The sequence below is a fragment of the Oryx dammah genome, unplaced genomic scaffold (genome assembly GCF_014754425.2).
Source record: "Oryx dammah isolate SB20612 unplaced genomic scaffold, SCBI_Odam_1.1 HiC_scaffold_14, whole genome shotgun sequence".
Classification (NCBI taxonomy): Eukaryota; Metazoa; Chordata; class Mammalia; order Artiodactyla; family Bovidae; genus Oryx; species Oryx dammah.
Genome location: NW_024070198.1, coordinates 44,115,852 through 44,128,869, shown reverse-complemented (window position 1 = coordinate 44,128,869; position 13,018 = coordinate 44,115,852). Strand labels below are relative to the sequence as shown.

At 45.5% G+C, this 13,018-nt stretch overlaps 1 protein-coding gene across 1 annotated transcript in view; it reads left to right on the top strand.

Moving 5' to 3' along the window:
* The window catches only part of ADAM12 (ADAM metallopeptidase domain 12), a 391,557-nt gene that overhangs the window by 358,829 nt on the left and 19,710 nt on the right, over positions 1-13,018 (top strand). Inside the window, exon 21 of the mRNA XM_040254432.1 lies at positions 1,900-2,079. Coding sequence (XP_040110366.1) covers positions 1,900-2,079 — 180 coding nt within the window. The remainder of the gene's footprint in view (positions 1-1,899; positions 2,080-13,018) is intronic.

Sequence of the window (13,018 nt, the reverse complement as noted above, 5' to 3'; positions counted from 1 at the left end):
CACACGGAGGGTGCGTCTAAGGGTCACATGGAGGGTGCGTCTAAGGGGCACACGGAGGGTGCGTCTAAGGTCACACGGAGGGTGCGTCTAAGGGTCACATGGAGGGTGCGTCTAAGGGGCACACGGAGGGTTCCCGTAAGGGTCACATTGAGGGTATTTCCAAGAGTTACTCACAAGGTTTTTCTAAGAGTTACTCCCAGGATATTCCTAAGAGTCACAACGAGGGTATTTCTAAGAGCTACTCCCAAGGTATTTCAAAGCATTACCCTGAGCCCTTGGTTGGGCCCATTTTGCTCCAACCACAAACTGGGGAAGCTCTGTCCAACCCACAGCTTCAAAGAGCTGGATCCTTAAAGGGCCTCCTGCTCCCTGCTGTCTCTTAACTTTCCTGCTGCCCTGGTGAATGTCGACTAGCATTCACTCTGATATTTAGTTTCCCCCACCAAGTGTTTCTGATATATCTATAAGAATTCCTGAATATTGAACTCATTCAGCAAGAGTCCAGACTGTAGCAGGAAACTGTGTCAAATGACAAATGATTTTTCGAATCATTATCAGGTGTTCAGTAAGCAAAAAAAAACACAGAAAAGAAAATCTATTTTATCTCCCTCAGTCCAAAAAGTGTAGAGAGTTGGGTTCCAAAGAGAAGCCATTCCTAATAAGCATTGCCACTTTCCACCCCCAACCATGGACATGAGGGGAAAACAGCTTTATTTGTGAGAGTCAAAGATGCAGCTTTATTTTTGAAGGATCAAAAACCAGAAATGACCCAAATGCCAATCAGGTAGAAGGGTAAACACATTTTGTTATATTTACACAGTGGGATGCTATTCAGAATAAGACAAAATGAACTATTGATACACACGATATCTTGGATACATCTCAAAACAATCATGCCGAGTGAAACAAGCCAGACCAAAAACAATGATTCCATTTTTATAAGATTCTAGAAAATGCAAACCCATTTATGATGACCGAAATTGTATCAATAGTTGCTGGGAAAAGGAGAGGGAAGGACTTCACAAGTCAAAGGAATAGTGGAAATGAGACATAGCTGATGACGGTGATGGGTATGTTCATGGTTTTGCTTGTGATGGTTTCATGGGTGTGAACCTCTATCAAAATTTACCAAATGTACATTTTAAATATTGACTGCAACTAACAGTCAATTAAACCTCAGTAAAGCTGTTTTTAGAGGGAAAGGAATAAAAGAGGGAGGCAGGGAGGGACAGGGTATGTGAGGCTCATGCTGCATCCAATCTCATCTGTCACTAAAAACAAGGCCACCATGTAGGCAGTGTTCCTCCAGACCCAGACCCAACCTCCACCCTTGGCTTCCAGAATCCCCGATGCTCCTCCTTCCTTGGTTCTCACTGAGCCTTGTGTACATTGAACTGCGTCTCATTTTCACAAGTCCTTTGGAATTTCCTGAATTTCTGGTCTGTGTCTTTACACGTGTTGGCACTTCCTGAGGTGCCTTGCACCTACCTGCTAATTAATTAATCCAATTTTTAAAAATTCAAATAGAAATTGATCCCAGAGCTAAATGGGAAGGAAAATTTTTTAAAAGGCAGGGTGGGGGGGAGGTACACGTATAGCTGGTTCACCTTGCTGTAGAAACTAACACAACAATGAAAAGCAACTACACTCAAGAAAGACATTAAAACAAGAAAAAAGTCAATCCCCATGGGTTCAGATTTGGGGGTGAGAAGGGTGCTTCTGTTAGAATTCTGACGTTTACGTGAATAATAATAGATTCCGTTTCCTGTAACTCCTTGATTTCTCACCCTTCCTCCAGCCCCTTCCCCCCTGCAGCTTTAGCAGAGGAGTTAGCACTGCGTGTCCTCCAGGGGATACCCAGTAATGATCACACCGTGGCTCTTTGCTCTGACCCCGCAGGACAACACCCGGAGAGTGCCGCCATGTCAGCACGTGGACATCAGCAGACCCCTCAAAGCCCCCGACACCCCTCGGCCGAGTTCGCCACAGCGAGGGCTCCCACCCCTGCACCAGGCTCCTCGTGTGCCCTGCGTCCCTGCCAGACCCCTGCCGGCCAACCCTGCACTCAGGCAGGCCCAGGTATGCCCCCAGCTCTTAACCTGATGGAGGTGCTTGGAATCCAGACTCTGCTACTTGCCAGTGTCTGAACTTGGACGAGTTGCTTAAGCTCTCGGCGCCTATATAAAACAGAGTTAATGCAGCTCCTGAGATGGGTAAATGAGACCGTCCACGGAAAGCATTTAGGACAGTCTTGGGGCATAGTTGTGGTGCAGTATAGTTTAGCTCTTCTGAGGGATATTTGTTAATTTGTTTATTTTTGGTTGTTTGGGGTCTTCGGTGCTACAACGCGGGCGCTCTCTAGTTGCCGTGTGCGGGCTTCTCGCTGTGATGGCTCTGACGGCCCTTTTTGCAGAGCATGGGCCCTAGGGCGTGGGCTCAGTAGTTGTAACTCACAGGCTTGGTTGCTCTGAGGCATGCGGAATCTTCTCAGACCAGGGATCACACCTTTGTCCCCTGTGTCGGCAGGTAGATTCTTAACCACTGGACTGCTGGGGACGTCCTCTTAGGAATATTTTTCTCTCTTCTATTCAGAATAGTGAGAGTGCCCATTCAACTTATCATCTATACCAACAGCCTCCAACCTTTTTGGCACCAGGGTCTGGTTTCATGGAAGACAGTTTTTCCATGGCTAAGGGGTGGGGAGGACAGTTTCTGAGTGATCCAAGCGCATTACATTTATTGGGCACTGTATTTCTATTATTATCATATCACCTTCACCTCAGGTCATCAGGGATTAGACCCCAGAGGCTGGGGACCCTTGATCTATATACTACGACATTTTGGAGAGTGACAGGTACCACTGTGAATAATTCGGCTTGGCCACTAAAACAGATATTTACAATAAATACAGTAAGATACCTGATACTTTGGCCACCTGATGCACAGAGCCGACTCACTGGGAGATAGGAATGGTAATGGGCATACTTTCTTACCATTGTTCAGCTTCAAAAAGCATTTACCATTGATTTAGTTTCTGCACACCAGTTGCAACAGTATATAACACACTTTATGTGTACGATCTCATTTTTATGCTGTTGGCACTAACAGATTCTGTTTGTATGACAGGAAACTTGAGGTGGGGACAAAATTAAAAACCGAATGCAAAGTACAAAGATATAATCACTGGTGAGAAAATGGTGTAACCATTTTAAGCCTCTGAATATATATAAATATTTTTCAAGACTGACATGCACTTATGTTCCCACACTAGTACAGAGCATCTGTCTCACCATGACTTTGCTGGTATTAAGTATTACTATTTCAAAGCTTTGCCCATTTGATACATAAAATAGCTTTTCCCATCTAGTAGTTCTATAGATTACTGAAAGGGATGTTGAAGTTTCCAGCTATAAACGTGTCTGTTTTCAGCCATCTGTTTTTACTTCATGTGTTCTGAAGCTCTGTTGTTTGTGGTACAAACCAGTCTGGACTGCTGTGTCTTCTTGGTGAATTGACCCTTTTATCATCATGTAACGTCCTTCATCTGGGACTTCCCTGGTAGCTCAGCGGTAAGGAATCCACCTGTCAGTGCAAGAGATGCTGGAGACCTGGGTTCAGTCCCTGGATTAGGAAGATCCCCTAGAGAAGGAACTGGCAGCCCACTCCAGTATTCTTGCCTGGAGAATCCCATGGACAGAGGAGCCTGGCCAGCTAAAGTCCATGGGGTCGTGAAAGAGTTGGACATGACCTAGCAACTAAACAACAGCAACAAATGTCCTTTGGCTCTGGTGCCTTTGTTCTAAAATCTGTTTTATTTTACATTAATACATTTGCTCACTTGTTTGTTTTTGTTTTTTTTTTGATTGGGGTTTGCAAGGAATTGTCTTTCCATCTTTTTACTTTTACTTATGTCATTTTACTTGAAATGAGTTTCCAAGAAACAGCATATAGTTGAGGCATGTATTTTTCCTCCGTTCTGTCAGTCACGGGCTTTTAACTGGTGTGTTTAAACCATTTACCTTTAATATAATTATTGATAGAATTGAAGGCTACCATTTTAATGTTTTTATCATGCCCCTCTTTCCTGACTTCCTGTGGGCTTGTTGAACATTTTTCCCTATTCCATTATTGATTCATCTGTAGTGTTTATGACATATGTCTGTCTGTACTTTTCTGTCTGGCTGCCTTAGGGCGGAGTTTCTCAGCCTCAGCATCGTTGACATTTTGGGCTGGATGACTCTTTGTTGTATCGGACTGTCCTGTGTATCATAGAACCTTGGTTTCTACCAACTGTAGATGGCAGTACCGTGTGTAATCATCCCTCTAAACATGGCCAGATGTCTCCTAGGAGACACAACCACCCCTAATTGAAAACTGCTGCTCTAAAGATTACATTGTGTGTACATAATGTATCACAGTCTACTAGTATCAATATTTTATCACTTCAAGTGGAAGGTAAAGCTTCACTATCTTTCCCGTCCCTTTATTCCTCTCCCCCTGTGATACGGACGCCTTCAATGTTACCTTTATGTAATGAGACCATTTTAGATGTTGTCATTTTTGCTTTTAATCACCAAGCATCATTTTTTAAACTTAAGGAGAATGGTTTACAGTACCTATTCATACCGTCCCTCCTCCTGTTCCTTCTTCACTTCTGACGTCCCAGGTTTCTCTCTGTTATCATTTCCTTCCTATCTGAAAACACTTCTTTTATTCCGTTAAAGCAGGTCTGCTGGTGAAAAATTCTCTTAGTTTTCTCCTGAAAATGTCTGTTTTACTTTCATTACTGAAAAATATTTTCCATAGATATAGAATTCTGAGTTGACTGTTTTCTTCTTTCAAGATGTGAAAAGTGTTGCCCTGCTTCCTTCTGGTCTTTGTGATGATAAGAAATCCACTGGGAAGTTCCATCCACAGGCTTAGTTCCAGGGAAGAGATGAGGCCTGTTACTATAGGGAGGAATGGGTAACAGGCCTGGGCCATGTCCAGGATGTGGTACCCAGTGGGGACGGCAGGGCGTGGCTTTTTTCTAGTCTCACCTGGAGGCAGAATTAGGTCAGGTATGGCCACAATGCATCTCTTACTGGCTCATGCTTCTGTTCTTTTAGCTAAAGATAGGCTCTCCCCAGGCCTTTTTCTTTTCTTTTTTTCAGTCTGATACTATTGGCATTTTCAGATTGGGGGTGGGGGCCCCTCCCCCAGAGCCCAGGCCAAGATATAAAGAAGGAGGAAACAGAAAAAGACAAGGACTCACTACTGGGCAGTTCCTTGAGTTCTGAGGTCCCTGTTGCTACTTAGTCACTAAGTCGTGTCTGACTGTTACCCCATGGACTGTAGCCCGCCAGGCTCCTCTGTCTATGGGATTCTCCAGGCAAGAGTACTGGAGTGGGTTGCCACACCGTCCTCCAGGAGATCTTCCCCACCCAGGGATCAGACCTGCATTTCCTGTGTCTCCTGCACTAGCAGGCGGGTTCTTTATCACTGAGCCACCTGGGAAGCCCTCTGAGATCCCTAGCTGGTCCATTTACTTTTCTCCATCTTTCAGAATTACTGTCGGTTGCTTTATGGACTTTCTGCAGACTTTTATGTTGTAATTTGCAGGAGGAATAGGGTGAAATGTGCTTATTTCATCTCATCCAGACCTCATTTCTCTCTGAATTTTTTTGACTGCTGGTATACTTGAACTGCTTTTTGTATACCTATTAACAAAGTGTGCTGGTAAATTGACTGTCCAAAAAAAAAGCCTTGATTTGTAGGTGATTTCTCTGCTGTAAAAACTCCACCATGATCAATTTCAGGTTACTGAGGTGATGTCTCTGAATCAAGAGCAGAGAATCAGCCAGTATATGCTGGTAGCATCCGGCTCTAGCACACAGCTGCTATTAACTGTATTTGTTCTGTGAGTTGTCTATTCCCATGCTTTGCCTGTTTTTCTCTGTTTGAGAGTTTTTCTTCCTTATTTGTTCCGAGTTCATTTTCTTAATAGGTTAAGAATCCTTACCCATTTCCAGTAATTTACTGTAAACATCTCCCTAGTTTGCCTTTCAGTTTTATTTATGCTGGGTGTTTTTTTTTTTTAATAAAAATTCCAGTTTTGAGTATTTATTAATCCTTGGTGAATCCTCCTATTCCTTTTGTGCTTACAAAGTCTTCTCCCATTTCAATCAAGATCAGCCTGTAACTTCTTGTTTATTTTGTTGCCCGTTGATGGTAGTTTGACATTCATTTTGTGAACCTATCTTGGATTTACATTAGTGGAAGGGATGAAGACTTTCTAAACTTCTCTGGGCATATGGATTTTTTCGAGAATCTGATGAAAACTATGAACCCTTGAGAATGCACCCATATGCAATACTTTGTACACAAATTTCAGTAATTCACAGAGCCTGTCAGCCTCTTCTCCAAGGATTCTCTTGTCCTGGGGCTTTTCCTGCCTCCCTTTAAGTAGCTCACCTGTGTACCATGTGACACTGGGACTCTCACTAATAAGAAAGGATATTTTTACTTGCTGGTGTCTTTTTTTCCTACCAGCAGTGAGTGCCTACAGAAGTGATGACGCCTTCAAGATTTCCTTTAAAGCAGGCCTCAAAAAAGGGCTTCATTCTGTTTTATGAAACTAAGGAAATGTTACTCTTTAAACATTAGTAACTGAAAAATCCACATTTCTCACTCCAGGCTGGGGTCTGTCTGGAGCTTTTCCGAGACATATGATCTGGATTAGGCTCGCACTTTCTCATCACGCCGAGGGGACCGGCATTAATCCCATGCAGGTGCGGCGCCTCTGGGAGGTGGTTCTTGTTTGGCGGCACAGATCGAACCCACTGGCCCTTGGTACCTCAGCATTACCCGTGCCCTGTCCCCCAGGACGCGACAGACACACGCTCGGTGGCTAGCCCTGCCTCATCCATCCAGGCTTACCATCTACACTTTCCGGAAGGAAAACGCTTTCATAAACACCACAATAGTGGTTGACCTCACGTCCAAAGAATGAGTTAGTTCTTTACAGAAAATGCTCCATCTTCCCATCAAGTGTTCTGTGTGATCTTTAAAAATCAAGGACAGTTGAATCAACTCTCTTCTCTTGTCCACAGATGGGCTTTGCTGGGCTACCATTTCCTTCTCAGGGAAATGAGCCTTGCAACTCAAGCTTCTCAAACTAACTCCTTGGCCTTGATCGAGGAAGCGAACTTTCATTTCCCTTTCATCCTGTCAGCTCTTTGAGAGGAAAAGCATTCAGTATATTCATCTGGCTTTTAGCTGATTGCTCCCGAGTTCTCCTGAAACACAGCCTGAGTGTGAAAGGCACAGTGTGGGCTTGAGAAAAGGCTAGAAAAATGATGGAAAAAAAAAAAAGAAGAAGTCACACACAGGGGTGTGTGGTCACGTGCAACTGCACACAGGCAGGGAGCCTGGTAGCATACCGTTGTTTTGCCTGGCACAGTCCTGGCCCCGCTCTGCCTGGCATGTTATGCTCACAAGTCACCAAGAACAGGCACGTCAGTGAGGAGGTCAGACAAACCAGCCCACTGCTAGCTCACGGACCACTGCAGAGGCCCCAGGAACAGCACTGCCTAGAGAGTTCATCTCAGACTCTGGAAGAGAAAAAGGAGGAAAGAAAAACAGGGCAGGTTCCAGGAGTGGTGACCGAAGGACCCCAGAGGGTTTGGGGCAGCTTTCTGATGATGTTGTAGCCACGTGTTCCGGGAAACAAACTCACTCAGAAGGACGATGCAGATAGTGGAGTGCATTTTATTACGCCGGCAGGCCCAAGGCAGAGTCTCCTCTTAGCCAAGGACCCCAACCAGTTTTTGTGAAAACCTTATATACCCTAAGTGTTCGTGCCTAAACCCACCTCCCCAAATTCCCTGAAACTAGTCTGAACAAAGGAAAAGAAAGATACTATCAAAGTTAACCTGTGATTCACATGCCTTAAGCCTAGGTAGTTAACAGTGGACAGTTATCAATAGGGCTGTGGTCATACCTGTGGTCATACCCCAATAAGCATAATAGATTTTATGATTCTATTGGGTTACATAAATAATAGGATATTCTTTTAGGGACAGAGAGTCTAGGTATGAGCCCTGGGGCTCTTCCATCTGGGGTCTGGTTTTCCAGTTGGTATGTCATTTCCATAGATATTGGGCATATAGCTCAAAGTCCACAGTCCAGCCCAAGATGGAGTCCTGCTTTCAAATGGAGCCTGTTCTGTTTCCTCCTTCAGTGATGGTTCATCTTAAGATATTTTAGGTGGTTTTTTCCTCTGGATTACAAAAGTGTTCAAAAACATACAAGCTTGCACCCATACGATCGTGCTAAAGTAATATATATTAAAGAGGAGCATGTGTCCGAGCATGTGTCCCGAGCAGAATTCTGGAAGTGCGTCTTCGGGCGGCAAGCTTGAGCTCTGACACCCAGGCAGGGAATGAGACTGCGTCTGGGAGCTCACGAGCTATACTTTGTAGCATGAAATGATTCTTTGCCCTCACCCCAGACATCATCCGTAAAGTCAACTGACTTGACTTCCACGAGGGAAGGGGGCTCTGAGAGGCCCCGGGCGAGCCAGAGACTCCAGGAGAAGTAACATCTGACACGGAGTTTTATGTTTTCCTTTTCTGCCTGCCAATTCCCTTCCATCCTGAAACCTCAGCGCGGGGCGCAGACCACCGCAGCCTGGTGTGGGTCTCAGGTTGGTCGGCAGTTGAGGGAGAGGCCGTGGTCACACCAGGGGCACATGTACGGGGGAGAGGATGGCTCCCTGCAGGCTCAATCCTGAGCTGCCAGGAGAGGATCCAGCCTGGAGGAGCCCAGGGTGGGAGGCGGTGGGCACAGCCCCCTGACACAGACGGCACCCAGGGACCCTGAGAGAGCTCTGGGCATGGGTGGAGTGTCATACCATCACCCAAGAGAGGGTCTCAAGTCACTAAAGATGAATTTAAAAACTAGGTGTGGTTCGAGAGACTAGGAGGTGTAACGACACTTGGGTGATTGTCTTACCTGCCAAACCCCCAGTGCGCCTAAATGCGTTCCTCGCTGAGACAAGGAACAGGCTTGGGGAGCAAACTCTGGAGTTTCATTAGATTTCTAGGATGTAGCAAACTGAAATCCTTTATGACTTTATTATGACTAATAGGCTTAATTCACTCATCTAGAGTTTAAATAAGAGCACGTTCAATGTCGCATCTAAGAAATAGATTTCTCCACTCACAGAATTATATCTAGAGAAGTCTGTGCTAAGAAGTAGATCGAAATGCAATTTTCTGCTGTCAGACTGCAGTGTGCCATGATTCTAATGGAGTATAAGTGGCACCTTCAATCCATAGATGGGCCATCCTTCAAACGAGTAAAAACCTCATGAAAGCATCACTTAGCACTTATCTGTAATTTTTTTTAAGGTTTGCTCCATAAAACAGCATTTCAACTGTACATGCTGATGTGTGACCCTACTTGGATTGTTTTTTTTTTTTAAGCCCTTCATTTCCTGGGAAAAGTTAGGAAGTGGTTTTCCTCCGTAGAATCTTATCAGTGAATAATGCTACTGACCTGACTGGCTAAAGTTGTTTTTCCAGTTAGATTAGCTTCTTTACTAGAACAATAGGAAAAAAGAAGAAAAGCAACTGAACCTATCTCTTAGATTGATTTTTGCTGAATTCAGGTCCTTTCTTGAGACAGCAGATGGGCTTATGAGAATATCTGCCAAGCCTGTTTCTGGCACGTTTCTGTGCTGCAGAAATTCCAGCAAAGGCAGGATTGATTCCTATTCTTATTCTTAAAACCGAATGGTCTATAGTTGTATGTGTGTGTATGCCTGTTTGAGTTATTACCCTAAGTGTTTTAGGATAAGGAGCGTCTCGGTTGTGTTTTGAGTTGTTATGAAACAGCAAGCATGTGTTGAGCGCCAGTTATGTGGCTAGTGGCCCCAGGCTAAGTGCTTTGCAGGCATTTCTAACCACCTGGAGGGGCCTAGGAGGCAGACACCACCAATACCCCATTTTGCAGAGGAGGAAACACGGCAAAGTGAAAGTGAAGTCGCTCAGTCGTGTCCGACTCTTCATGGCCCCATGGACTGTAGCCTACCAGGCTCACCCGTCCATGGGATTTTCCAGGCAAGAGTACTGGAATGGGTTGCCATTTCCTTCTCCAGAGGGGATCTTCCCAACTCAGGGATCGAACCCGGGACTCCTGCATTGCAGACAGACGCTTTACCCTCTGAGCCATCAGGGAAGTCCACGGCAACGTGAGGCCAAATAGCAAGACCCCCAAAGGTGGAGATCAGGGCTGCAGACTTAAAACGGCTGCACAAACAGGTGGATACAGAGGGGGCAGAAGGAAGAAACGGCAGGAAGACAGTGACGGCGAGCAAGTCTTAGATCACTGGCTGCCTCGGCGATCTTTCATCCATTTTCCCCATTTTTGTGATGGGGTAGGATGGGGGAACCTTCTCACATCCTGCAAAGCCTCATACAGTAACAGGAGAGACTTGCCTTTCTCTTCGCTTTTGCTTATGACAGTATCATGCTCCAGCCATTTGTCTTGACTGGTCTTTCTTAGAACCAGCCCTTGGTCAGAAACATAGCAGTGGTTGTGTTGCATTCCAGATACTCATGACATCTTTTTTTTAATGTATTTTTAATTTAAGGATAATTGCTTTACAATATTGGTTTCATTTCTGCCATACAGCAACGTGAATCAGCCAGAGGTGTACATACGTCCCCTCCCTCTTGAACCTCGCTCCCACCTCCCACCCTTTCCCACCCCTCTAGGTGGTCTCAGAGCCCGGGGTTGAGTTCTCTGAGTCATATGGCAGGTTCCCACTGGGCATCTACTTGACATATGGCTGCTACCCTCTCGATTCGCCTCACCCTCTCCTCCCCCCGACCGCCCGTTTCCGTAAGTCTGTTCTCTACGTCTGCCTTCCACTCCCGCCCTGCAGATAGGTGCATCAGTGCCAGCTTTCTAGTCTCCATGTGAAAAATCCTCCATGCATTGTTTGTAGAGGTGATATTTTCAGTTCAGTGTTTCTGACATTTCTCCTCCACACCGTATCTGTGTCTGTAGAACATACAACACACTGTATTTTGTAAAACAAGGCTGCCCGATATTGTACATCTCTTCTAAGACGGTAGAGCAGTCAGACTCGATGTAAGTAGTGTCAGAGAGAAATGGGGACAGCTATTCCAAAGAGCCCTCCCTCCCCCAACCCACACAAAGAGTGATGAACAATTAACATGGGCTGTTACTTATAAGCAATAACTATTCGTTCATAAAGGATACAAATAGGAGCAAAGCTAATTTAGACCATGATTTCAGAGCCATGACGTCCTGGCCAGTCCCTCTGAGGTTGAGCCCAAACTTGCAGAGTTGTCTGCCACAGAACGAATTCACATCTGAATTTATTTGAAGGAGGACTTGCACCATTCTGATCTGTGTGAGCATCTGATACTTAAACCAGCCCTCAGAGTTTGCAAGCCTGATGATCTAGACCCTTGCTTGTCAGAAATGCCAGTACATACTGAGAAAAGGAAATCTATGCATCAGGATATACTCCCAAGGAAGGGAGGTGAAATACGAGAAAACCGATCATTATAAAAACCTGTATTATGCAAGCCTAAAGCTGGGGAGGGTCCTCTGTGTCTTCTCTCTGCTTCTCAGATTTCATCCTTTTACCCAGATGTCCACCCAAGACCCCCTCCTCCCGAGCCTTCGTGCAGGCCTCCCAGGGGTCTCCTCACTCACCCACCGCCTCAGTCCGGAGTTACCTGGGCACCTGGCCTGCTCCATTTCAGAAGGCTGCTGCTGCTAAGACGCTTCAGTCGTGTCCAACTCCGTGCGACCCCATAGCCGGCAGCAGGAGACTGTTATTCCTTTCCAGGCACACCTGAGCCCTTGCGCACACCGTGAACGCAGTAGACATGTAGGAAGCACACTGAACTAGGTGAATTCTCAGTAGTAAATAGTAAGCCTTGTCACGGGATCGCACACTCCCTCGGGGCCCACCCGACCAGTGAGCTATAGGTGAGTAAAGATCTTAGGCACTTCATCCGGTGAATCCGAAGTAGAGCTACTGCCCAGCTAGAGCGTAAGACTCTTAAATCACAGCTACCGAGGTTTGGGACTCCTGCTCACTTCTGCCCAGTAACTTCCAGGAATTCCAGCTAAAATACTTGGGGTTTCATATCATTACTGAGGCTTCCCAGGTGGCGCTAATGGAAAAGAATCGCCGATCGGGGCAGGAGATGCAAGAGACGTGGGTTTGAGCCCTGGGGCGGAAAGATCCCCTGGAGGAGGAAATGGCAACCCGCTCCAGTGTTCTTGCCTGGAGAATCCCATGGACAGAGGAGCCTGGCGGGCTACAGTCCGTGGGGCTGCAAAGAGTCAGGCATGACTGAGTGACTCAGCACAGCACATCACACACTAATACTCACAAGACAAACACATCTGATGTGGAAGCACCTTCATCTCCCTGGAGAGAAATAACTTCAGAGGGAAGCCATTCAGGTGATTACAGTATTCAAAGGAGTGTTTGTTTTCCACTCACTTCTATTACTGTAAACATCCAAATTGTACATGAAAAAAAAAATGGATGCCTGGCACTTTACCTTTATATTGTAATGGCAATGGATGCCTGTAACTAAAAATTCCAACAGTTGTAAAGGGTTATTTGGAAAGTAATCCCCCTCCCACCTCTATCACCAGGCTCACTTCCCAAAAGCAGTCATTAACACTAGGTTTTTGTAAAATGTAATTTAGAATACAGTGAAAAGTCTCTTCCACCTGTCTCTCTCTGCAGAGTGAGAGGTTATGGAAAAGTTGGAAATTTTCAAACACTCGAAATTAGAAGGTACAGTGAAGCCTCCCTACCCATCCCCCATCTTCAGCAACCATCACCTTGCTATCGCTCTTCTTTCAAACCTTGGATCCTAATTTTGAAATGAAATGGCAACACATCTGGTACCTCTTTCCACTTTGGTTATTCCAGATCGACCGAATCCTTTTCACTGGCTGTGTAGTATTTCATGGT